This window comes from Tachysurus vachellii, chromosome 21, assembly GCF_030014155.1.
Source record: "Tachysurus vachellii isolate PV-2020 chromosome 21, HZAU_Pvac_v1, whole genome shotgun sequence".
NCBI classification, from domain to species: domain Eukaryota; kingdom Metazoa; phylum Chordata; class Actinopteri; order Siluriformes; family Bagridae; genus Tachysurus; species Tachysurus vachellii.
The window spans coordinates 5478088-5503965 of NC_083480.1; the positions used below are offsets into that span (position 1 = coordinate 5478088).

The 25878-nt window shown below is 39.9% G+C and overlaps 4 protein-coding genes across 8 annotated transcripts; 2 read left to right on the forward strand and 2 right to left on the reverse strand.

Moving 5' to 3' along the window:
- The first annotated feature begins 4397 nt into the window (after positions 1-4397).
- Positions 4398-10637, forward strand: znf598 (zinc finger protein 598). 3 transcript variants are annotated; one of them, XM_060896931.1, is made up of 13 exons: positions 4398-4818; positions 5544-5656; positions 5739-5868; positions 5964-6175; positions 6273-6490; positions 6591-6705; positions 7124-7299; positions 7804-7929; positions 8176-8260; positions 8377-9218; positions 9306-9459; positions 9612-9756; positions 9954-10637. In XM_060896931.1, the coding sequence occupies exons 1-13, from the start codon at positions 4645-4647 to the stop codon at positions 10311-10313; spliced, it is 2850 nt and encodes a 949-aa protein (XP_060752914.1). In that variant the 5' UTR covers positions 4398-4644; the 3' UTR covers positions 10314-10637. The 3 variants fall into 3 exon arrangements, with proteins under 3 accessions (XP_060752914.1, XP_060752915.1, XP_060752916.1); XM_060896933.1 differs by having other exon boundaries at positions 4737-4846; XM_060896932.1 differs by lacking the exon at positions 7804-7929 and having other exon boundaries at positions 4402-4818.
- Positions 10638-12057: 1420 nt separating this feature from the next.
- On the reverse strand, positions 12058-17267 carry syngr3a (synaptogyrin 3a). Of its 2 annotated transcripts, XM_060896935.1 has the most exons (5): positions 17085-17223; positions 16808-16869; positions 13931-14165; positions 13663-13808; positions 12058-13299 (listed from the first exon to the last, which is right to left on the reverse strand). In XM_060896935.1, the coding sequence occupies exons 3-5, from the start codon at positions 14154-14156 to the stop codon at positions 13096-13098; spliced, it is 576 nt and encodes a 191-aa protein (XP_060752918.1). In that variant the 5' UTR covers positions 14157-14165; positions 16808-16869; positions 17085-17223; the 3' UTR covers positions 12058-13095. The 2 variants fall into 2 exon arrangements, with proteins under 2 accessions (XP_060752918.1, XP_060752917.1); XM_060896934.1 differs by lacking the exon at positions 16808-16869 and having other exon boundaries at positions 17085-17267.
- A 775-nt stretch (positions 17268-18042) lies between these two features.
- On the reverse strand, positions 18043-19903 carry gfer (growth factor, augmenter of liver regeneration (ERV1 homolog, S. cerevisiae)). Its single transcript, XM_060897341.1, has 3 exons — positions 19473-19903; positions 18613-18812; positions 18043-18477 (listed from the first exon to the last, which is right to left on the reverse strand). Exons 1-3 carry the CDS (start codon positions 19635-19637, stop codon positions 18315-18317), a joined length of 528 nt encoding a protein of 175 aa, XP_060753324.1. The 5' UTR covers positions 19638-19903; the 3' UTR covers positions 18043-18314.
- drg2 (developmentally regulated GTP binding protein 2) lies at positions 19898-25299 on the forward strand. Of its 2 annotated transcripts, none has more exons than XM_060897339.1 (13): positions 19898-20041; positions 20237-20336; positions 21734-21894; positions 21988-22077; positions 22187-22247; positions 22336-22426; positions 22507-22579; positions 22678-22768; positions 22851-22948; positions 23057-23222; positions 23689-23747; positions 24710-24763; positions 24854-25299. In XM_060897339.1, exons 2-13 carry the CDS (start codon positions 20273-20275, stop codon positions 24938-24940), a joined length of 1095 nt encoding a protein of 364 aa, XP_060753322.1. In that variant the 5' UTR covers positions 19898-20041; positions 20237-20272; the 3' UTR covers positions 24941-25299. The 2 variants fall into 2 exon arrangements, with proteins under 2 accessions (XP_060753322.1, XP_060753323.1); XM_060897340.1 differs by having other exon boundaries at positions 19916-20045.
- The last annotated feature ends 579 nt before the right edge of the window (positions 25300-25878 follow it).

Here is a 25878-nt window from a genome sequence, read left to right on the forward strand (position 1 = left end):
ATACAATGTACATATTACATATTGTATTTTTTATACTCCTCATTCTCTGCACAATATGTGCAGATTAACAATGTGTGTGTGTGTGTATATATATATATGTGTGTGTGTATATTTACTTGTACTTTTCAACAATGTCCCCACATCTCCATCTCTGCACTGCTATAACCTTTATATTTATTCACTGTACATATATATATATATATATATATATATATATATATATATATATATATATATATATTACATGCTGTACATATGTTTACATATATACCTATGTATATTACATACTGTGCATATTGTTGTGAGAATGGTGGGTAAAATGGATGATGAAGGAAATGAATGGTTAACTTCATGCTCATTGGATGAACCTTTTGTATGCTATCCAAATTCAAAACCCTGCCCTCATATTCCCATACAAAATAAAAGTGAGATTAAGGCTACAAATACCAGAAAACATACAGCTAGGAGAGAAAGAGAAGCAAAAAAATAAGAGAATAGAAAAAGCAGCAGAAGAAATAAAGCAACTGTTGAATAAAATAAAGAATATGAAGCTTGAGGAATGGGTGCGGGCTCCCCGTGACCCGAGGTAGTTCGGATGAGCGGTAGAAAATGAATGAATGAATGAATGAATGAAGCTTGAGGAATGAAGAAATCAATGGATGAAAAAGGATCAGACTCTGTACCTAGGCAGCTGGAAGAAGATTTCAAAAGAAAGGAAGATTATAATACATTATGTTTTATTATGTTGTATTTTCAGAAGTTCAGGAGAACTCTGTTTCTTTTTCTTATGGGCATGTATTCCCCTATAATAGAATTGAAAAGATTAATATTTCTTATTTTGACTGTAAACTTCGATGATTATGTTTCTGGTAGTGAAAGCTTAAAAGCCCACTGTGCATTCATGGGGAGAAATCTGCATGCGAACTGTTTCAATGCTCGCTGTCAAATTCCACGGTGATAGAAATCTTCAGTCATATATAATCACAGCTTGGCAGTTGCAGGGAGTTAACTGCAACCATATAACCATATATAGAAGTGTTAACCTTGAAGATAAGGAAAAAACATTAGCAGCACTCAGAGTTGCCGACGAGAAATGTTTGGAAGACGAAATGTTGGCTGTCGAGAAGGCCCAAAGGGGACCAAACCCGACAGCAAAATACAACTGGCAACAGTAATGATACAGAATGTATAAAAGCCTGCCTTGAATTACATTGTGTGTGCATTCTAGTGTAGACAACCTCAGTGCATGTTATACTCTGTGTGCATCATAGAACAAACGCAAGTTTACACTTGGAGAGTGTTTCTTGGTTTGTTATAATCTTTGCATCTTAATTCTCTCACTCATTTTCTACCGCTATCTCAGGCGTCATCGGGCATCAAGGCAGGATACACCCTGGATGGAGTGCCAACCCATCGCAGGGCACACACACTCTCATTCACTCACACAATCACACACTACGGACAATTTTCCAGAGATGCCAATCAACCTACCATGCATGCCTTGCAGGGGAGGAAACCGGAGTACCCGGAGGAAACCCCCGAGGCACGGGGAGAACATGCAAACTCCACACACACAAGGTGGAGGCGGGAATCGAACCCCCAACCCTGGAGGTGTGAGGCGAACGTGCTAACCACTAAGCCACCGTGCCCCCTGCATCTTAATTACTTTTACTTATTCTAATACTGTCTGATTATTTGAAGGAGTTTTTATTTGTAATTTTCTTTTTATTTTACATATATTACACACATCTATCTGTATTACACTAATTTTACTAAAAACAAGTCCTCCCATTGTGAGGATCCTGAAAAGACAAAAAGCTCTAAGTCTGCCTCCTTCATTTAAAGAAGACCCTACAGATACTCGTTGATATGATCACAGAGAGTATTAATAATTCTTGGGGACTTTAATAAAGCGATTCTCTCACGTGAACTGACAAAATACAGACAGCATGTTACATGTCCCACCAGAGACAGTAACACACTGGTTCACTATTACACGACAATAAAGGATGCATATAACTCTGTCCCACGGGCAGCTCTGGGTCTGTCTGATCACTGTTTAGTTCTTCATACCGACCTACAGGCAGAAACTGAAATCAGCTAACCCTGTATTAAGGACTGTAAAAAGATGAAGCGGAGGAGGATTTACAAGCCTGTTTCTCTCTCACTGATTGGACTGTACAACCCACCGACCTAGACGAGCTCACAGAGACTGTAACATCATATATCAGTTTCTGTGAGGATTTGTGTATTCCTACCAGAACTCACTTAACGATAAACCATGGCTGATAAACCATGGCTCACTGCAAAACTCAGCCAGCTCCATCAGGCCAAAGTGGATGCTCACAGAAATATGGATAGAGTCTTGTATAAACAGGCCAAATACACACTGGAAAAGGAGATCAGAGTGGCAAAGAGGAATTATTCTGAAAAGCTATGGATTCAGTTTTCCTCTAATGAATCAGCTTCAGTGTGGAAAAGTCTGAAAGCCATCACCAACTACACGACACCATCCCCCCACACTGGTGAATCAACAACTGGCAGAAGACCTGAACAAGTTCTATTGCAGGTTTGAAAAAGCCCAATTCACACCTCCTGTAACCTCAGACTCCACCACACCTAAAATTCAGTTCAGTGAAGATGATGTGTGCCAGGTCTTCAGGAAGATCAAGAGAAGAAAGGCACCAGGCCCAGACAGCATTTCATCAGCCTGTCTGAAAACCTGTGCTGATCAGCTGGCCCCCATCTTCACTCGGATCTTCAACAGATCACTCCAGTGATCAACAGATCACTGGAGCTGCGTGAAGTCCCCTCATGCTTCAAAGGCTCCACCATCATTCCCGTCCCAAAGAAATCCAAAATTACCGGATTTAATGACTACAGACTATGGCTCTAACGTATGTGGTCAAGAAATCATTTGAAAGGTTTTGGCTTATCTGAAGGACATCACTGGACCCTCTGCAGTTTGCCTACAGAGCAAAAAGGTCTGTGAATGATGCAGTCAATATGGGACTGCATTATGTTCTGCAGCATCTGGACAGACCAGGGACTTATGTGAGGATCCTGTTTGTGGACTTCAGCTCTGCCTTTAACACCATCATCCCATTACTCCTCCAGCCCAAATTAACCCAGCTCTCCATGCCCTCCAATCTCCCAGGACCTGAAGTGGGATATTCACATAGACTCCATTGTGAAAAAGGCCCAGCAGAGTTTGTACATCCTTCCCAGCTAAGGAAGTTCAACCTGCCACAGGATCTGCTGAAACAGTTCTACTCTGCCATCATCGAATCCATCCTCTGTACTTCAATTACTGTTTGGTTCAGCTCAGCTACCAAATCTGACCTCAGGAGACTACAGAGGGTGATCCGGACTGCTGAGCAAATCATTGGCACAACACTCCTCACTCTCCAAGATCTGTACTTCTCCAGAGTGAGCAAAAGGGCAAAGACAATCACTCTGGACCCCTCACATCCAGCACACTCACTCTTTGAACTGTTGCCATCTGGTCGACACTACAGAGCCCTGAGCACCAGAACGACCAGACAAAGTTAGTTCCTACCCTCAGGCAATCCATCTGATGAACACTTGACATGCACGGAACACACAACACTATTCTTACATTATTTACTTAAAACACATACTTACTTATTTATATCTCAATTTGCACATTTATATTTCAATTCACACGTTCAATTTGCACATACGAACTGTCTATATTATATATGTGTTTGTGTCTTGTCAGTCATTCTGTTACACTGTGGAGCTTCTGTACTAAGACAAATTCCTCGTATGTGAAAACATACCTGGCAATAAAGAGCTTTCTGATTCTGATTCTGATATATATTACATGCTGTACATGTTTACATATACAAACAGCTGGAACCAAATTTCTTGTGTTGCACTTGGCCAATAAACGGTGGTTTTGATTCTGATATATACATTACATGCTGTACATATGTTTACATATATATCTATATATATTACATGCTGTACATGTTTACAAATATATAGCATATGTTTATGCTGTACATATGCTAAATATTTATCTTCACTTTTCTATTTGCACAATTGCTGTTCTTTGCACTTGACATATGACATTGTGTTGTAATATGTTTTCATGACTAGTTTGTAATGTTTTAATTACTGATCATATAATTACAAAGTCTATTTTTCCAGTCACATGAAATGACGTCTTACAGACTCAATGCACATGAAATCTCAAGTACTCTTTGTTGCAAATATTCGTTAACAGTAAATTGAGGTGGATGACGATCATTTAAACCAGCCGCCTCGTATGGAACAGCTCCTACATCCCTGTCGACTTTTGCCCTTTTCAATATGGCGGACGCGTTGACGTGTCGCAACAACTAGCAGCAAAATCAGGTGCTAAATCAGGTTTTAACGTATATATTATGTTTTCTCGAGTTTTTAAGTGCATGTAGAGAGTTTTTAAGTCTCTGTAACATTTATCTGAACACACGACCATTATTTACTAGCCTCTCTGTCATGCACCCGTGATACCCATGATGCACCGGTGCTCTGATATTCCACGCCGAGTTGAAGGAACATCATCAGAACATTAGCTTGTTAGCTTAGCTACAGATTTGACACGAGACCAGAAGTTCTGCCTTTAGGTTTTTTAGAATGGAGTCAACGATGAAGAAGGAAGCCGAGAATGTTTGTGTGCTCTGCTGCCAAGATATTGATATTTTCGCCGTTGGAAAATGTGACCACCCGGTGTGTTACCGGTGCTCCACCAAGATGCGGGTGCTGTGCGAGCAGAAATATTGCGCCGTCTGTCGAGTGGAGCTGGACAAGGTAGCGGCCTGATCACCGAAGCTAACCGGTCAGCTAGCCGAGCCGAGCTAAGCGGCTAACATGCTAAGCGGCTAACATGCTAAGCGGCTAACATGCTAAGCGGCTAACATGCTAAGCGGCTAACATGCTAAGCGGCTAACATGCTAAGCGGCTAACATGCTAGCTACTAGATTAATCTCTGTCTTATATTTATGTAACATATATGTACATATGAGCATTTATCCTTAATTTATCACATTATCAAGGATTTATTTTATTTCGGTTAAACTCAGGAAACTAGAAGCTAACTAAAGTTTGTCTCTTGTCATTCAGGCCAATTAGCTAGCTGACTTTTTTTTTTTAACGTATTTTGTGAAGTTTTAGGTTCGCATAAGCCTGAAAGAAAGTTTTGTGAAGAATAGAAGAGTTTTTTTTTTCGTTATTTGGACGTTAGAGAGCTAGCAAGCTGAACCGTATGGATAGGAAGCTGCTTACTCAAGTCGTTTCAGCTGCTATTCTAGCTAACAGTTCCTTAACAGATAATAAGTCTTAATCAGATTCTGTGTCCAAAGATCAATATGTTTGAATTGGTCCGTTTTTGGACTAACGTGTCCTTCTGACACACAGCTGAGTCAACAGACTACATATCACGTATATGATTCACTAGGTATAGCTCAACTGGTTATGTAACCCTAGTCCTAAGTGCTATGTCAACTATAATCCCTAGCGTTTCCATCTTCTCTCAGGTTATATTTGTTAGAAAACTTCAACCCTTCCCTGCTGTCACTCCGCATGAATACCAGTCTGAGAGGAAATACGACATCTACTTTGCTGATGGAAAAATCTTTGCCCAGTTCAGGTATTTGCAATTTAGTTTTTCCTCTTCCACATTTATATTGTCGAGGTTTAATCTTTTATGTACGCCTTTATCGCAAATGCAGGAAGATTTTGCTTTCCGAATGTCCACAATGTCCTGAAGCCAAAGTGTTCTCCAAATTTGAGGAGCTGGAGCATCATATGCGGAAGCAGCATGAGCTCTTTTGCTGCAAATTATGTGCTAAGCACTTGAAGGTACCGAGTCGTAACTCTGTTATTCACTTACTCTTGGCTTGACTTACTCATTTTGCTCCTAGTTGGTTCTAATGTCATAAAAACCCCACATTCAGATATTCCCCTATGAGAGGAAGTGGTACAACCGCAAAGAACTGGCTCGACATCGGACGCAAGGGGACCCGGACGACACGTCTCATCGTGGCCATCCGCTCTGTAAATTTTGCGATGACCGATATCTGGATAACGACGAACTGCTTAAGCACTTAAGGCGTGACCACTACTTTTGCCATTTTTGTGATGCAGACGGAGCACAAGAATACTATTGGTACTTCACTTTTTCTTCTGAGTCATCTGATGGCGGTGTTTTATATAATCTTTTTATATTTGTATATTCATTAATAAATCTCTCAAATCTGATCCAGTGATTACCGTGATCTCAGCGATCACTTCAAAGAAAGACATTTTCTGTGCGAGGAAGGTCGCTGCAGTACAGAGCAGTTCACACATGCCTTCCGGACAGAGATCGACTACAAAGCCCATAAAGCTGCTGCTCACAGTAAGAACCGGGCTGAGGCCCGCCAAAACCGGCAGATTGACATACAGTTCAACTACGCCCTACGCCAGCAGAGAAGGAACGATGGTGAGTGGGTCAGTCAGTGTCTTCTCTGCATAGTCTTGTGCCATTGTTTTAACCTCTCTGTCAGACTTTTTACCCAGCACTTTCTGAATGGCTTCTTCAGGTCTAGTGAGTGCTGATGATTATGAGGAAGTCGATCGGTTCAACAGACAAGGGCGCTCTGGAAGAGGAAGACCCCAAGGGGTTCACCAGAATGTAAGAAGCTGGAGGTACAATAGGTAAGTTTCTCATTACAGCGCTTTTAATAATGCGCCTTCACTTTTACATCATTAGTTCCTCTTCATTTGTTTAAAACGGATCCAAAAGAATGGCTTGCGGTAGAATGTAGACTTGCAAGATATTTCTTCTCTATGTTGTAACATGCACTTTAAACAGATTTCAGGACAGTAGGAGGTTCTTTTAAGCTCGATGTGCAAACGTGTAAGATTTATTGTTGCCTGTTCAATTTCACTTTCTGTAAATAGTTCATCAATATGTTCATCACTTTTGATTTAGAAAAGAAATTTGATTATATGAAGATGCTATAAGTGAGGCTCCTACATTCAGGGTGAATTCAAACCAGAACTCAAGGCCTTAATCTCTAGACACATTATTGCCTTAAAGTGCATGACGAGTACTGATTGTGGTTGTGTACAGAGAGGAAGAGGACAAGGACCTGGCTGCTGCAATTCAGGCCTCACAGGCTGCACGCCGACAGGCAGAGAGAGGACAAGTTCATGAGAGAGTCCAAAAACCACGCAAAGAGGAGCCGGTGGAGAGCGATGAGTTAAGAGGCAATCGGGGTGCAGTCAAACCTCCTAATGAAATGCAAGGTAAAGTGGGTTTCCACTTTATAATTTTGACTTTAATTATCCCGATCTGTCCGTGTGAGCCCTACTGAAACGTGCTGCATCTGTGCAAGAGCACAACTAATCACATTCCCAATGAGTTGTAGTTCATTTACTACCCAGTGTAAGGTTAGAGGTCAGAGATACGCTATACGCTTTCTTCTCTCTTTACTTTGAAATGTTTTTGTTGTTCTGTTGTTTTTATTATTATGTTGTATATGATTTGGGCCAAAAAAACAAAATTTCAAATTGATTAACCATGACTTACATTTTGGTAGGAAAAAGGTTTTAATTGAGTTACACTTGTATCTTTTATCTCTCAGAAATATGCCAAAAGAACCCATTGAGCCAATTTACATACGACTGTTGATTTGTTTTTTTTTTAAACTTAAAAATATTCACCAACACCCTGGGATATTCTCACTCTCTCATTTTCTACCGCTTATCCGAACTACCTCGGGTCACGGGGATCCTGTGGCATGATCTCAGGCATCATCGGGCATCAAGGCAGGATACACCCTGGACAGAGTGCCAACCCACCCCCGAGGCACGGGGAGAACATGCAAACTCCACACACACAAGGCGGAGGCAGGAATCGAACCCCCAACCCTGAAGGTGTGAGGCGAACATGCTAACCACTAAGCCACCGTGCCCCACCCTGGGATATTTCACATGCTAAAACTTTCAAACCATTTCGACATTAGATAAACTATTTGTATAAAGAATGTATTAAGCCCTGTGTCCTGGCTGGAGGTTGGCAGGTCTGCACTATTCAAACACAAGTTTTCAAATGAGCTCCTGTAGCTTTGGGCTGCAGAGGCAACTGCATATGTACGACAGTTAATTATTTTTATATTTCAGGTCGCTCGATGAAGAACAATGTCCCGATGAAGGTTGAAGACTTCCCAGTATTAAGAGCTGGAGCATCACCACCGCCTATACATAAGTAGGTTTTACAAAGATGCTAAATATTTGTGTGCAATAAGACACAAAGTGTTTCACTGTAGTTCTGAAATAATCATAATGAACAATGTCCAATCACTAATAAATGTTTTGTTGCAGCATGGTGAAACCCACTCCTGTCTCACTGAAAGAAGATGATTTCCCTAGCCTGGTGCATTCTGGCACAATGGGTTCAGCCCCCATGACCCCAGCATATGTGTCACAAGCTAGAAAACCTTCTTCTTTCCAAGAGGAGGACTTCCCTGCACTTGTCTCAAAGATCAAACCTCATAAGCCTCAGGAGAATACAACATCTGCTTGGTCACAAGTAGGAAGTAAATCTGGTGTACTCCATAATAATAAGCCCGTGGTTCTGCCGACGAAGATGCACTCGCACTCTGCCAATGTGTTTTCCTCTAGTGACCCACCACCCTCTTCCACTATTCCTCAGACTCATGCATCTCGGCGTAAGAAGAAGCTTACCTCTTCACAGAGCACCAAAACCACATCCAAATTTAGATCTCCGGTCTCATCAGATGACGAGGACCCTAAAGCAGGCAAAATGGTTCAGGAGATTTGTGCCATCCCTACCATGTTAGACATCTCCTCTCTGCTTACGGTGAAGACTGGATCATCACAGCCCAGTAACAAAAATAGCAAGAAGAAGAAACAGCCTTCAGACGCACCTTTTGGGATGTCTACAAATAACGCGGAATCTGTTATCACCGTGGCTCACAAAGAAAATGTACCCGAGGCCAAACCAACAGATCACCTTCCTAAAGGCACTGTGGTCCCCAAATCAAATATGTTTATAAATGGATTCAGGGAGAAACCTAAGGAAACTAAGAACCCCATCATTCCCGAAGAGCCTCCTGCCCCTAAAAAGCAGCCTATCTCTGAACCACCTGTTGTACCTGCAGAAGAGGATTTCCCTGCTCTTATTACTAAGAAGCCTCCACCTGGTATGACTCGGACAGTTCCTGTATAGAAACACCGTCTCGTGTATTGTCTGAAACTCACCTTTTATTGCATTGTGTTTTGCATTTTAGGATTTAAAAACGCATTTTCTGTGAAGAACGTTCAGACAGTGCTGCCTCCTCCCCCTCCTGGCCTTGGGCCTGTGATCAGCAAGCCTCCTCCAGGGTTCACTGGTGTCCTGCTCAACAATAACATAGCAGAATGCTCAGTGCCAGTGACTAACAGGTCAGAATGAATGACATGTAGTAAACCTAAAATACTGTCTGTATTAGAAATGTACTGCCTGGTTAGGTTTTGGTTAGGTTTATATTAAACAAATATTAACAAATATAACAAGTATATTAACAAATTTTTTTTTTTTCCTTCTACAATTACAGACCAGCTTCCTCACACGGGACGTACCACATGCCTGAAAACTTCAAGCAGAGGAACATGGAGCTTATTCAGTCAATACAGAACTTCCTTCAGAATGATGAATCCAAGTTCACTGAATTTAAAAATTATTCAGGCCAGTTCAGACAGGTAATGAGCGTTGGCCAGATGTCTTTCATTATATACAAAAAAACTTTTATGTAATAATACTAATTATTAAATCATGATTTTTTTTTTTTTTACTCACCCCAAATGCATTGTTTGTAATGTTGTTTATAATAATGACTTCAAACAGAAGTCCTATTTCTCCCCTACGTTAAATAATACTTACCTCCTGTCTGTACTAGGGTTTAATTTCTGCTGCTCAGTACCACAAAAGCTGCCACGAGCTGCTGGGGGAAAACTTCAGCAGAGTCTTCAATGAGTTGCTGGTTCTTCTTCCAGACACACAGAAACAACAGGAGCTTCTCACTGCCCATACAGACTTTAAAGCCACGGAGAAACAGCAACCAGGCTTAAAAGGCAAGAAAAACAAAAAGAAAGCCTGGCAAACATGTACCTCTAACAACAGTCTAGACTTGGACTGCGAAGTGTGTCATATCTGCAAGCAGGTACTGGCTCCAAAAGACTCCAGTGCTCATAAGACCCTGCATATCGGAGAAGACGACTTTCCCTCTCTCCAGGCCATAAGCAAGATTATCAGTTAACTGCCAAAAAACAGGGGCACGACTCCGACAGGTGGAAAGATGTGTGTGTTTTCCAGGGTCAGAGATGTTTAATACAATAAGGGATCACCAGGTGACACGGAGTGCAGCTGTAGTGTGTATAGAGCATGGGTGCCCGACTCCAGTATTGGAGTTTGGTGATCTTCCTGGTTTCCAAGATGCCTAATTTTGCACGCTTGTTATTCACCAGGTTTAATTATGCCACACCAGGACTGCAGTCGGACACCCTTAGACTACATACTTGATAAGAATGAAATGAGAGCTTAATTGAAATGGGAACATTTAAATTAAATTAGACATCTGCTTTTGGAGTATTCATTATTATTGTATAATACATTTTCTTAATCCCACATCTGTGGATTTATGGGTGACATTTTCATCAGGATTGTACACATGCTTTACGCATGCCAATTTTCTAATTCTAGACGCTGCATTCGATGATCTCCCCAACATTTAATTATAGAGTTCTTTTCATTAGTGATTGCTCACCTTATAGTCAATATATCTGGATGGAGGAAAATTCTGAGTAAAAAGTGTGCAAGTGCCTAACAAATGCCTCGTCTCTGAAAAAGGACTTTTATGAAGTGATTGTTGAAATCAAATGAACAGAGTACTTGCACCGTTTCACTTCCTGTCACGCTACATAGTCACTGTGACACCTCAGCACTTGTTCTGTGCTTCGTTTTCTTTTTTTTTTTTAGCTTTCATCCTTATTTATTTAGGTCTTATTATTATTTAAATGGATTATTTTAACAAAGCGTTTAGTATCGCAAAAAGTATGACCACAAATTTCTATTTTTCGTAACCTCTTTTTGTATTAAAACAGTCAGATTTTCAATTAGTCTCCATGCAATAATCCAGTTAATGCAGATTAAGGCACTGACATCTGGAGTTAAATGTAAGAACAAACGCACATTTCTTATTTTGACGGCAGGGTAAATTATTATTATTTTTTTTTTAACTCACCCAGTTTCTGCACTGTTCCTGCTTTTGTATAACTCTGTTCATAACTGCAAATACACTGGGAGGTGAATATGCTTTCCTGTCAACGTCTTTTTGATACAAATCAATGACAGAATGTTGTTACTTTATGATCTAGTTCTGTTTTACACAGCAATGGGGAGAGGAAAAAAAAAAAGAAATATTTACCTACGGATTAATGATGCACAGTTGGCTCCTAATAGAAACAAATTAAATGCTTAAAAACAAAGTATTTATTATTCTTATTATTTTTACATGAACATGCTTGTGAAAGTTTCACAGTCTCTTCATGAAAAAAAAAACCCATCTTTTTATTTTAACGATTACTGCAGTCCAAACACATTGAATTGACAACAGTAAGTCTTTTGTGTACAGCATTTAACATTCAACATGGGACATGATGCCAGAGGTTACACTAGAATGTACCGTTAATTTACAGGCCGTATTTATAAGCCTGTGTGTCTTGTGCATAGGTTGCACTTGAGAGGGTTAAAAGAAAAGTTAAAAAAAACCCACACAAGTAAACATTAATTTTTGTGTACATGAGTGGACATCATTTTTTCTTTTTTTTTTTCTTGCCACAATAAACGTGAGTCAACCGGTACATAAACAGTGGTCTGGTAAATTTTTTTTCTAGTGTTGGTACAAGAAACATAAAAACCCCTGATCACTCTCACAAACACTCCATTGACGTCATGTATTGAATTACAGTCAGTATCATTTTGTAAGCTTTCCTATCTGAGAACACAAACATTAGTGGTATCCTACTACATATCAGATGAAGCACTGATGATCACCAAACATTTTAAACATTGACATCGTTTTCACAACTTAAATACAAACTCTACTGTTCAGTTCATGTTTTTATTGATTCCTCGACATTCCGTTCAGCAAAGCTTTATGTTCTTTTTCCTAAGACAAAGGTTTTTATTTTATTAACATGAGCGTGTGATTGTTTTCATCCCGTCCTTTCATGATTGCAGTTTTATTGTATGCATGTTTTTCTCTTAAGAGGCTAAGAGTTTCTTGTAACAAATGTTGAGTTGTATTTTTGCATCAACTGTATGATTTACAGTTGCAGTTATTAAACCTCTGTTTTTATGATTGTAGATCATTTGTTTTGTTCACACCTAGTAAAGAACCCTTGAACAAACACTGAACGGTGCGTCCTTGATACAGACGCATAAACTCGGGCAGCTTCCTCTAAACACTGAGGACTTTCAGCACAGAAAACCTACGATGGCATTTCCGTCTGTGCAAGACTGCACACTAACCTAAAATATGGCAGGTTGTTACTGGTAAACATATTTTAATAGAATCTGAAGACTACTTTCATACGTAATAACTTTTAAATATTGCACTTTATATCCACATAAACACTCAATGTAAAGTTTCAAGGTATCTTTGATGCATGACAGTTAAACAATTTCTGAATATGTTGCACATGCATATTTTTCTCACCCAAAGGTAAAACAGCCTTGATGTTTTATATCACACGCTGTTTTTAGGTTCTTTTATTTCCGTCAAAAACACAGCTGACATTTCCTTGTTTTAGTGACCTAGATGGACCAGAATAAATCCTGTCATACATAGAAGAGACATCTTATTTAATTTCTTCTTCAATTCAACCCGTAAATTAATGTTTAACTATCCATATAGGCCCGAGTGAAATAAAAAAAGTCACAATCGACAAACTCTTGTACAGAAGGTCACAGCACAGCACTATCTATGAACACTGTCACACCACGTCATCTTGAAGAAAGGCCAGAACCTCTCGGCTCCTCTAGTAAATTGGCACCTGGTAAGTCGGGGCGTTGGGGTCCGGTTTCTCAGTGAAAGGTGGGCTCTGGTACGCGTCGGTGGGCTCTGTGGCAGGTATGGTGGGGAACGGCTGGATAGGTTGGTTTCCATCCACATGTTCTGTGGTGAAAAGAGACATGTCTGTCCCCAGAAGATACTTCTGCACTGCTCTCACTGTTAGACCAGCCTGAAACGCAAAAAGCCACACTAGTTCAGAAGGACGTGTAAGTGTGTCTGAACCTCACACTAACTGACTCTTAACCATTACATTAATATCATGAGTGTCTCCCACATTTTCATTGACTGTCAATCAAAAAGAGTTGTTCTTTGCCCCCTACATCAGCCTGAAAGCAGTATCTGGAGCAATCTGCTGTACTTTAGCTAGGTCATGATGTTATTCTTAGACTGAAATGGGTGCGTTTTCAGCCTGCTCTGTCACTAGTTCTGCTGATTCTGAGATCATAAATGTACGATGCATGATCGTTTTCAAAGTACAGAATTGTTTAAAAAAGCTTTCAGTAAATTTCCATGCAGTCGATGTAGCACTTACCCAGGTGAAGATAGAGAAGAAGGAGAAAGCTATGGCAGCTCTGGCTGCATCAGCTCCCTGGTTCATTGGCAGATCGTCTGGTCTAGTGCGCTGCCACTGGTTCACCAAGAAACAGAAACTAACAAACCACAGGAACGTCCACAAACCTAACAACAAAAAAGCATCACATGTTAAATAGATTTCTGAATATGTATAGGTACAGCATGAAAACATGCCGATTCAAGACATTTCTGACAACCCTCAAATATATATAATTTTGAAAGCTTACCTGAAAATCCAATCTCCAGCAAGACTGCCTTCTTCCTGTCTTTAACACTGCTGATTTGTTGGAACTTCATGTCAAGGACGAAGAAAAAGATGCATGCCAAAAAGGCTATGAGCCCAATGGTGATACCGTAATTGCAGGCATCATTGTTCTTGTTGAAAACACAATGTAGAATCTCACTTCCGACGTTAACATAGCCTTCGTTTATTATGGAGCCAAATACCACCATTGAGAAAATCTAGAGTGGAGAAGAGAAGAAGAAAACAATAGAAACTTGTAGTCAATCCAAGTAATTATTAGCATTTAAAGCCTTGTATCTTTAATTAATCCATATTTTTCTGTGGTAATAAAGTATATCTATTTAAATTCGACTATTATATGCAAAGGATGCATAAGCCTGAATAAACTGAACTGTAATTGTAGTCAATACCTGATGTGTTTTTCCCACTTTTAGGTGAAGTGTCTTGACATTAAGAATCGTTTGACATAACAGTTTTGAATGATTTATTGGGACTTTAGACGTTTATTATTATTAAACTGAAATATAATCTCTGTACAATAATCCAGACTTTCATTCACTATATTCAGATATTAAAGATTTTTACACTATTTGAATCAAAGGGTAAACCTGGACCCTAGAAAATACAGAAACAACAACAATAATGTTTTATTTGTTTAATAAAATAAATAATAAAAGGACAATAAATGTATAGTGTACACTCCTAGTGTACTTTGTACTCATAATACATCTCAGTATACTATATACCTGTGTATTCCCTGGTATACTATCTACACTTATACTATATCCCAGTATATTATATACCTGTATACTATATCCCAGTATATTGTATACCTCTATACCCCCAGTATAATAAGTACAGGTATCCTAAATCCCAGTATACTGTATCCCCCAGTATACTATGAACAGGTATCCTAAATCCCAGTATACTGTATACCACCAGTATAATATTTACAGGGATACAACATTCCAGCGCCTTGTATACCTGTATACTAAGCACAGGTATACTACATCCCAGTATATTATATACCTGTATACTTCCTGATATAGTATGTACAGGTATGCTACATGCCAGGGTACTGTATACCTGTATACTATAACACAGGTATACTACATCCTAGTATACTCCAGTATTCAATAGTACATTATTTACATGTATGTTACATTCCAGTACACTATACCTGTATACTCCAGCCCAGTATACTATGTAGGTCTTGGTACATTGTACTATATACCTGTATATTCTCTCCTAGTATACTATCTACATGTATTTCAGCACAGTATACTATATAACTGTATACTCTATCCCAGTGTACTATGTATGTTCCCGGACATTAGACTATTCAATTCATTTGTTCATTCATTCATTCATCTTCTACCACTTATCCGAACTACCTCGGGTCACGGGGAGCCTGTGCCTATCTCAGGCGTCATTGGGCATCAAGGCAGGATACACCCTGGACGGAGAGCCAACCCATCGCAGGGCACACACTCACTCATTCACTCACACACTCACACACTATGGACAATTTTCCAGAGATGCCAATCAACCTACCATGCATGTCGTTGGACCGGGGGAGGAAACCGGAGTACCCGGAGGAAACCCCTGAGGCACGGGGAGAACATGCAAACTCCACACACACAAGGCGGAGGCGGGAATCGAACCCCCAACCCTGGAGGTGTGAGGCGAATGTGCTAACCACTAAGCCACTGTGACCCCCTATTCAATTCAATTCAATTCAAATTTATTTGTACAGCGCTTTTTACAATTGACATCGTCTCAAAGCAGCTTTACAGAACATAAACATAGAACAAAAGATTATTATAAAGAACAGGTGACAGTGGCAAGGAAAAACTCCCTTGAATGGTAAAGGAAGAACCTTGAGAGGAACCAGACTCAAAGGGGAACCTCATCCTCATTTGGGTGACACTGGAGGGTGTGATTATAAATATACAGTCTGATAAATGTTGTATTGATGAGGAGATTGTTGTCCTCAAAGACCACATGGAGTTGTTATCTATAGTATAGCAGAGTCCAACTGGAGCTGGTAAACCTCTAGATGCCTCAGGAATCTCACAGAGTCGGGTTCAGGATCCTCGTAGAGTCAGCCTCGGGATCCTCATAGATTCAGCCTCAGGATCCTCATAGAGTCAGCCTCAGTATCCTCACAGATTCAGCCTCAGGATCCTCACAGAGTCAGCCTCAGGATCCTCATAGTGTCAGCCTCAGGATCCACATAGTGTCAGCCTCAGGATCCTCACAGAGTCAGCCTCAGGATCCTCATATGTCAGCCTCAGGATCCACATAGTGTCAGCCTCAGGATCCACATAGCGTCAGCCTCAGGATCCACATAGTTTCAGACTCAGGATCCACATAGAGTCAGCCTCAGGATCCTCATAGAGACAGACTCAGGATCATCACAGAGTCAGCCTCAGGATCCTCACAGAGTCAGCCTCAGGATCCTTATAGAGACAGCCTCAGGATCATCACAGAGTCAGCCTCAGGGTCCTCATAGAGATTTTGGACCTCCATGGAGGTCCAAAATCTTCATGGCACGGAAGACAATCGGAGCTGGTACGATTATATACACCATTGCACTATGCATATATCGTTATAGTAGACAATATTTTCAAGATTAATGAGAAGCATAAATGTATATTAGTGTATATAACTGTGGTACAGGCGGAAATTGTGATGCTGTCTGTAAGAGGCAGGTGAAGGAGATATTATCACTCCTTATAAAAGCCCCGTTTTAAAGAACAGGCCCTGGCACGATGACTTCGTATCCCTTTACACCATTTATCAGATTAAATGAACACTAATACATTGTAGTATTGTGTGGTGTGAGTGAGATATTGACCTCACAGTGCTGAAATCACGCGCGCTCCGGTCACCGCGTCCATGGCATCAATACGTCAACATCTTTACGCAACGAAAAACAACACATCCCGAAACATGGTTTATATATTACAGCATTCTTGAAATAGTCCACGAACTCAAATACATCCCACGTACCGTAAGGGTTAATGGTATGGAATATGAAATAAACGCTATGCCTCATTTGTGCTCGGTTGTTTTTATGGAGCGTATTAAAGAGACGCGCGTTATAAACACACACCACGCTGAATTAGACTCACCCATGCTAATATCCTGAGAATGGTCTGCGGCTGTTGTATAAAAGAGATGAGGTCGAATTCAGCCCCAGCTCTTCCAGCGCCGAAAGACCCCACTCCGTCCATTTTCCCCTCTTCTTTCTGCTATGATTCAGGTTGAAAGCTGTGAGGGTCGAGATGGATACACACTTGCGCGCGCGTGCACACACACACACACACACTAGTGCGCGTGCACGCACACACACACACACTAGTGCACACACACTAGTGCATGCATTCTCCCCAGGTCTGATGCGACAGTCTCAACAGCAGCATTTACATGCATCAGCATCCTCTTTTCACTGAAATGACATTTTATTTGACTAAATAATCTGGATTTATGATACCCATATGCGCATGCAGATCATACCATTCCAGATTTACTGTTCCAGTTTTCTGGGAAGTCTATCCATTAGATGTTGGAGCGTGCCTGTGTGGATTTGTTTTCATTCAGCTACAAGAGCATTTGTGAGATCAGACACTGATGGTGTAAGAGTGAGGAGGTCTGGGGTTCAGTCAGTGTTCAGTGGGGTTGAGTCAGAGTCAGGGCTCAGTGCAGGACACTCGAGATCTTCCACTCCTCTATACATAGACACAGGTGGGTACACAGGTGACTGATAAAAATATAGGCCATAATTGTGTACTTTAAGTTATTATTAATAGACATTCAGAATATTCATAAATATTTCAGGGTGTGGTTCAAATGCAAAGTTCTGATCTTATTTATGCCTCTGACCTATATGGTATGTGTACTGACAAAAAAGACAAATACGTAGACAGACAAGGAAGATCTCATATGCCGCTTGATCAAAAAATGTTTCTTTACATGATCAATTGCACATCATGTGTTGATTGACATTTGATTCTAAGTGCTTCAAAGTGCATTTCCTTTAATGCAAATTATTACCTTGGACAAACTGTAGTAATCACATGATTAGATTAATTAGCATCATTAATCCTTTTAATCAGCAACACAAACATTAACCAGCAGCCTTTGAATTATTTTGGAATTGAAAAGGTCATGGTACATCAATAAAAATATGAATGATCATATTATAGGCAAAAGAGCAGCACATTCCTCATCACGTATATAAATGTTTTTACATGACATGCTACACAAAGTAAGCCACAATTATTATGACCAAAGGCAGCAAGGTCAAGGGCAGTTAATTGTCTGGTTTATTTTCCTCTGGGAATTGATTTTGTTTTGGTTTGTCAATCACATGAGCCATCTTTCCAGCCATCTCTCCACCTCTCGTCCACTTTGCTGCAGTCAAACTCCGGTTTTCCTAACCGGACGTTGATGCCATTATGGAGATGACAAAGCCATTGTGAGAGATGGTGACGGCTGCTGGTGTCCGGGTGGTTTGTTTTCAATCTGACAAGAAATTTAAAAAATATTATGTGCTCAGGAAAAGCAAACACTTGCAACAAGTAAGGTTAACCAACCGGATGTGCACTTTGGGTTCACAATTACTGTATTAATATGTTTATATAATATATCGATACTTACCTGGATCTTAGGTCCTCAGCACATTCTTCACATGGGAAGAATTTCGAAAACAGACCGATGAACTGCGTCATCTCATCCTGTTGTGTTTTGGTGGGTGTATCAGGGTAATACGCTGCCATAGTGTGGAGCAATGACCATGAGCTCCTCCCCAGCTCTTCTCTGTCCAGTGGGCACTCCACAGCTTTCTCATTCTCAGCTACCTGTTAGAAAAAAACTGTCTTTTTTTTTTTTTTTTTTTAATCAGATTCTAGTATCGACTATTATCTAGACTGTGACATTCCAGAAAGTTGTATCAAACAGTTTAGAGACAAGATTCAATTCAAGTTTATTTGCACGGCGCTTTTTACAATTGACATCGTCTCAAAGCAGCTTTACAGAACATAAACATAGAACAATATTTATATAATAATAATAATAATAATAATAATAATAATAATAGAATACAACGTTCAAGATTAATATTAAATATATTTAAATGTGCATGTATTTATCCCAATGAGCAAGTCTGAGGTCACCTATATACATATATATATACTCCATTCAAGGGAGTTTTTCCTCCCTTGAATGGTAAAGGAAGAAACCTTGAGAGGAACCAGACACAAAAGGGAACCTCATCCACATATGGGTGACACCGGAGGGTGTGATTATAAATATACAGTCTGACAAATGTTGTATTAAGATCCCTAAAGCTGTTGAACTTCATGTCTGGTTTTCTACTGATCACTTTACTGAACCTGGGATTGAAAACTGGTTGATTTTACAAGTCTGTACTAACCATAAGGTCCTAAGATTATTAATAAAGTTATTGTGGGTCTGTTACATTCTTGTCAAGGTGGACAGTTAAGGTGACATTTGCTCACCTGTGTTGTGACTGAAGAAGCTTGTTTCTTCTGAGATTTCATCCATGATTTAAAGTCCACACAAGCTCTGCAAGGTTTTCCTTTTCTCCCTTCACTGGCTCCTTGGTCTTTTCCTGAACTTCCCTCAGATAAATTTCCAGCTACAGGGAATGGGAAGCCCTCCATGCTAAAGTAGCTAATGCTAAAGCTAATGAGCAGATTACATCCAGGGTGACGGTGCTGCCATGTTTCTTGTACATAAGAACCATGGGATTGGACATGACATCCTTTAGTAGTATTTGTATATAAAGACAATACCGTCTCACCTGTTTAACTTTTCCAATCATACGAGTAAAACATTCAATTCATTCAAAACATCATTTCAAATCCACATGCGCGTTATAAAACTTATATACTACTAATAATAATAGCGTTTGTACAAACTGGAACAACAGAGCCCGGAAGCCGTTTCCACCCGGGCGATGTTGTTTGCCGCACCACAGTCTTTCTTTCGGGTGGTGATGACGTCATCGCCTGGACATGCTGCAGACTTCGATTTGTTCAAGACTGTTATTTTTACTACATTTCTTGTGCGTGAGTGTTTTTTTGCAACAAGTTTCTGTTTCACACGGTTGTTTATGTGTCTGTTTATGGGTCGATTCAGCCGCTAATGTGGTTTATGACTTATTAAAAAAAAGAAAACATTGCTAGTTAGCCGGTTTTGCTAGTTAGCCTACTGGCTGTACAGGTAAATAACAGGCTTCATGTCATTATTATATTCACAGGTTGCCTGTTTCTGAAGGCCTTGTACTTGTGGCACGATGGGGATTCTGGAGAAGATAGCAGAGATCGAGCGAGAAATCGCTCGAACTCAGAAAAACAAAGGTAGACATCTTTATTAGCTTCTCCAGACATCCACCTGCTTCATTATCTCAGTGTGGTCTGTTAGAGTCACTGATGGGATGACGTTACAAAGCCAGAGTTGTTGTTTAAGAGCTAAAGAAAGGACAGCTGTGTGTGTGTGTGTGTGTGTGTGTGTGTGTGTGTGTGTGTGTGTGTGTGTGTGTGTGTGTGTCTCTGTGTGTGTGTGTGTGTGTGTCTCTGTGTGTGTGTGTGTGTGTCTCTCTGTGTGTGTGTGTGTGTGTGTGTGTGTGTGTGTGTGTGTGTGTCTCTGTGTGTGTGTGTGTCTCTGTGTGTGTGTGTCTCTGTGTGTGTCTCTGTGTGTGTCTCTGTGTGTGTCTCTGTGTGTGTCTCTGTGTGTGTCTCTGTGTGTGTCTCTGTGTGTGTGTCTGTGTCTCTCTGTGTGTGTGTCTCTCTCTGTGTGTGTGTGTCTCTCTGTGTGTGTGTCTCTCTCTGTGTGTGTGTGTCTCTCTGTGTGTGTGTGTGTGTCTCTCTCTGTGTGTGTGTGTCTCTGTGTGTGTGTGTGTGTGTGTCTCTGTGTGTGTCTCTGTGTGTGTGTGTGTCTCTGTGTGTGTGTGTCTCTGTGTGTGTGTGTCTCTGTGTGTGTGTGTCTCTGTGTGTGTGTGTCTCTGTGTGTGTGTGTCTCTGTGTGTGTGTGTCTCTGTGTGTGTGTGTGTGTGTCTCGGTGTGTGTGTGTGTCTCGGTGTGTGTCGGTGTGTCTCTGTGTGTGTCGGTGTGTCTCTGTGTGTGTGTGTTAGAAGAATGAGGCTGAACTGTTTCAGGAGAAGCAACATAATGTGGGACAGTATTTCTTTTTTTTATATATATATATATATATATATAATGAGAGAGAGAGAGAGAGAGAGAGAGACTTCTGACTACTGACACTGAATGGTTCTGTACTACAGGCTTAATGTACCTTGGTTGCCAAGACCAATATATAATATGTTGGTGGTTTTCTTGGTTTGTCAGGTTTAATCTTTTACCATGAGAACCATGAAAGCTTTTTAAACTAGTTAAATGAGCACCGGTGATCATCTTCCTAAGACTTTTGAACAATTGTAGATGATGCTTTCTTTCTTTTTGTTGTTTGTCATACTATGAAACAGCAGGAAGAATCCAAATGTTCTTGTGAAATACAGCAGGACCAGAACAACCATGGATTAAATGTGCAACGCCAGTGAAGTCAGGGACTCAAACGATCAGAGTGGAATAGAAGGAGTTGATGGAGTGTAGAAGTGAAGGAGTGAAAATTTCAGTTCCGTAGATATAAAAAGATTGATAGAAACATTAGTAACAAACTACAGTTACACTAGATATTCATGTTAACTCTCTACTCTCCTTCACAATTTGCTTCTAATCTGCCTTTAATTTATTTGTAGCAACCGAGTACCATCTTGGTTTGCTAAAAGCCAAGCTTGCCAAGTACAGAGCCCAGCTTCTGGAGCCTTCCAAATCAGCCGGAGCCAAAGGTGAAGGCTTTGATGTTATGAAATCGGGAGATGCCAGGGTTGCTCTTATTGGATTTCCATCAGTTGGCAAGGTAATGATGATCAATGTAGTCCTATAACCTGCTTGCTATGCTGTCTCTTACAAGATGTTTTTCTGTCTGTCTGTCCGTCTTTCTTATAAACAGTCTACCTTTCTGAGCTTAATGACCTCAACAGAAAGTGAAGCAGCTTCATATGAGTTCACCACACTGACCTGCATCCCAGGTGTTATTGAGGTAGATATTAATATATATATTATCCAATTCATCAACCAGATTTTTTTAATTGAAATTAAATTATGAATTCTTTTTGTAAGCTTCTTATATTTCATACCTCTTCCATCAGTATAAAGGTGCCAACATTCAGCTGCTGGATTTGCCTGGAATCATTGAAGGAGCAGCTCAAGGTATATGATTTGTAGAGCCTAATGTTTGCATGCATGTTTGTCATATTTGTTCTTTCCGCACTGATCTATATTACCTGTGTTTTCAAAGGAAAGGGTAGAGGCAGACAGGTGATCGCTGTAGCCAGAACCGCTGATGTGGTTATCATGATGCTGGATGCAACCAAAGGTGATGTGCAAAGGTAAGTCTTTGGTTTGATAAGCTGTAAAATCAGGTTATCATTTGTGTTTGTAAACGCTTGTTCTCCATCCTTTCTTATAGGCAACTTCTGGAAAAAGAACTTGAATCTGTTGGAATCAGGCTGAACCGGTACAAACCTAATATTTACTTTAAGGTGCGTCGTCTTTCTGATTTTTGTTCGTTCGCATGAACATTTTAGTGTGTTGTTTGTAGAAGGTTTGTTTGAGTGTGAACTTTTTCTCCTATTTTTAGCCCAAGAAAGGTGGTGGTCTGTCCTTCAATTCAACGGTTCCTCTCACACATTGCTCTGAGAAGCTTGTGCAGCTCATTCTTCATGAGTATAGTATCCTTTATAGGCTTTGTCTCAACTGGACTTCTGCATGTTTTTAAAAAGGTTATTCCCTTAACCTGCCTTTTTTTTTTAGAAATCTTTAATGCTGAGGTTTTGTTTAGAGAAGACTGTACATCAGACGAATTTATTGACGTCATTGTGGGCAACAGAGTATACATGCCTTGTTTATACGTGAGTATCAGTCTGCCTCTGTGAGATTACTCTTCTTCGACAACCATTACCTTGTAATTGTTTCACTACATGAACGTATATGGACAATAACTCCTGGAAATATTTCAGGTGTACAACAAAGTGGACCAGATTTCAATAGAAGAAGTAGACCGTCTCGCCCATCAGTCCAACAGTGTGGTGATCAGCTGTGGCATGAAGCTGAATCTAGACTACCTCCTGGAGCAGCTGTGGGAATATCTGGCTCTGATCTGTCTCTACACCAAGAAGAGAGGAGGTGACTTTTTTCTGGAAAAATAAACAAAACACTTCACTTGTTTACAGTAAAAAAAAAAAAAAATCTTTACATTACACCATACATCATAATGTTGTGCCTCATACATTACAAAAAAGTATAATTATTACATTATTCACCATACAGATGCATGGAAAGCAACATGCAGTCAAGTAGAATTTTGAGTGTTGTGATGTTAAAATACTTTGAACTTCTGGTGAAGTGGATTAGTACTAAATCGTATCGTGTCCCATTAAAATGAATAATTGAGTACTCTGATATTTATACTACGGCCGTTAATTTATTCTTGCCCAAAAAAAAAACAACACATCCACAATTGCGTATTACAGCTTGATACTGAACGTTTCGGTCAAAAAAGGTATAATGTAGACGTTTGACAACCAGTGAAAGTTCTACCAATGATCTACCTTTTTTTTTTTCCCTTCCTTTTTTCTTTCTTGTCGTACAGAACGGCCAGATTTTGGTGACGCGATCATCATGAGAAGAGGTGCAACAGTAGAACATGTGGTATGGCGTTATTATTCTAAGTGTATATACACTGATCGGTCACTTTAATAGGAACACCGGTACCCCTGCACATTAATGTTGTTACCCAGCCAATCGTGTGGCAGCAGCACAGTGCATAAAGTCATGCAGCTGCTGCACAACAGCTTCAGTTATCAGAACTGTTACAAATGAGGTCTCTGACTTGGATCAGATCGTTTTGATCTGTTCCTTCTGAGGCTTTAGATTCCTGTTAATGGCTGGCAGAAGTGGAATTCTCACTGGTGTTGGAGGTCTGTGTGCTTCACCCCATCTCCATCAAAGTTCAGTGTGTTCTACTCACCATAGTAGAGGAGTAAAGAGCAGCTATTAGAGTTACTGTAGAGTTCAAAACATCTCTCGTTAGCAAGTTCTTTCCCCTGTAGAGCTGCTGCTCACTGAATCTCTTTTGTTTTCTGCACCATTCTGTGTAAACTTTTAAAGACTGTTGTGAAGATATCTGAAACGCTCAAACCAGCCCATCTGGAACCAAAATCCATCCCACGTCTTTGTTTGAAATGAACAGTAACTGAAACTCTTGACCTGTATCTGCATAATTTTTTTTCACTGTGCAGCTGCCACCTGATTGGCTGATTTAGATAAATGCACGAGTCTATCTGTGTTCCTAGTAAACTGGGCAATAAGCATCTCCTATAACACAGCACAAAGAATTTAGTCTAAGAAAAATTGCTCTATGATATAAAAATACTTTTTTTTAGTTCTATTTAGACCATATTGATGTAGAAAGCTCGTAACATCAGCTTCGAATCCAGATCATTTTACTTTAGCAATTAATGAAGAGAGACTGCATCAAGGGTAAACTACTGTAAATCTGACTCATGCTTGGAGAGAATTAATTTGTTCTGTAGATTTTTAAGCCGTGCACCGTTTTCTTTTACAGCGTACCAGTATTTAACCCGGTCTGTTATATCCTGTTTTTATTCCAGTGTCACAGAATCCACAGAACATTAGCCAGCCAGTTTAAGTACGCACTTGTCTGGGTAAGTTTGCAGTCCCTCAGAAGTCAAATGCCTCTGAACGCTTGCGCCGAACAGTTTGCAGAAATACTTGCCTGTTTTTCTGCCCTGCAGGGAACGAGCACGAAGTACAGCCCGCAGCGAGTAGGACTGACGCACATTATGGAACACGAGGACGTCATTCAGATCGTGAAGAAATAATAATATCATGTCTCCAATCATCGAGTCATTGTACAATTACAACAGATTACATTTTTACTTTATACGCAACTGCTTCATGCATTTACTTCACCCAGATGACATTAAAAAGAGCCTTTACTGAGCATTTTGTTCAAAAACAAGGATGAATTGCAAACCCTATAAAACAAAACAGGAGTATTTCATGATTTTTATCTTCCTCATTATGATAAAGATATTGATTATATATCAATTGAGCCATGCATGCAACCTGAATATGTATAGCAACAGGTTGATATTTTTTACTGCTTACAAACCAGTATTTCTGTCCAATAACAAAATGTCAAATTGAAATGAAAGCAATAAAAACGAATGACTTCGAAGGTTCAGAGACACTTGTGAGTAACAAAAAAAAGGGATATGAGCGCTCATTCCCTTAGGAATTTTTAATATGCTTTTTGACTATCGTGTCTGGCTTAAATTAGTAACTGCAGGAGAAGTGGCTTAATCTGGGTAATGTGATCTATTTCACACAAAATGTCCTATTTTTTTAACAATATATATACATATTTTTTTTATATATATATATGTATATGCCGATCAGTCAGTGACTGCTGAGGTGACTAACATTGATTACCTCGTTATACTGTCACCTGTCAAGGAGTGGGATATATTTAGCAGTAAGTGAACAGACGGATCTTGATGTGTTGGAAAAAGGAAAAATGGGAAAATGCTGTATGGCTTTTTTTTTTTTTTTTTTAATAGCTAGCTAAAAGTGCTTCAGATAAACATGACCAGTCTTGGGTGGTGGTGTGGAAAATATGCTGGTACTCTACCTAATACACCACCTGCCTTGTTTCCAGGTTTTAGTGACTATTATTATTATTATTATTATTATTATTATTATTATTATTATTATTATTATTATTATTTTATTAAAACCTTATGCTTCTGAGTAACAA

Bases quoted from the DNA above. Each gene is read 5' to 3' on its own strand.
- drg2 (XM_060897339.1), top strand. From the start codon at position 20,273: ATGGGGATTCTGGAGAAGATAGCAGAGATCGAGCGAGAAATCGCTCGA. The intron at 23,748-24,709 runs GTATGGCGTTAT...TTTTTATTCCAG, and splicing joins GTGCAACAGTAGAACATGTG to TGTCACAGAATCCACAGAAC. The intron at 24,764-24,853 runs GTAAGTTTGCAG...TCTGCCCTGCAG, and splicing joins TTAAGTACGCACTTGTCTGG to GGAACGAGCACGAAGTACAG.
- syngr3a (XM_060896934.1), bottom strand. From the start codon at position 17,186: ATGGACGGAGTGGGGTCTTTCGGCGCTGGAAGAGCTGGGGCTGAATTC. The intron at 14,166-17,084 runs GTGAGTCTAATT...TCTCCACTCTAG, and splicing joins TTCTCAGGATATTAGCATGG to ATTTTCTCAATGGTGGTATT. The intron at 13,300-13,662 runs GTAAGTGCTACA...TTTGCGTTTCAG, and splicing joins TCTTCTCTATCTTCACCTGG to GCTGGTCTAACAGTGAGAGC.
- gfer (XM_060897341.1), bottom strand. From the start codon at position 19,637: ATGGAGGGCTTCCCATTCCCTGTAGCTGGAAATTTATCTGAGGGAAGT. The intron at 18,813-19,472 runs GTGAGCAAATGT...TTTTTCTAACAG, and splicing joins CTTCTTCAGTCACAACACAG to GTAGCTGAGAATGAGAAAGC. The intron at 18,478-18,612 runs GTAAGTATCGAT...ATTTCTTGTCAG, and splicing joins GCTGAGGACCTAAGATCCAG to ATTGAAAACAAACCACCCGG.
- znf598 (XM_060896931.1), top strand. From the start codon at position 4,645: ATGGAGTCAACGATGAAGAAGGAAGCCGAGAATGTTTGTGTGCTCTGC. The intron at 9,219-9,305 runs GTATGACTCGGA...TTTGCATTTTAG, and splicing joins TACTAAGAAGCCTCCACCTG to GATTTAAAAACGCATTTTCT. The intron at 9,757-9,953 runs GTAATGAGCGTT...TGTCTGTACTAG, and splicing joins ATTCAGGCCAGTTCAGACAG to GGTTTAATTTCTGCTGCTCA.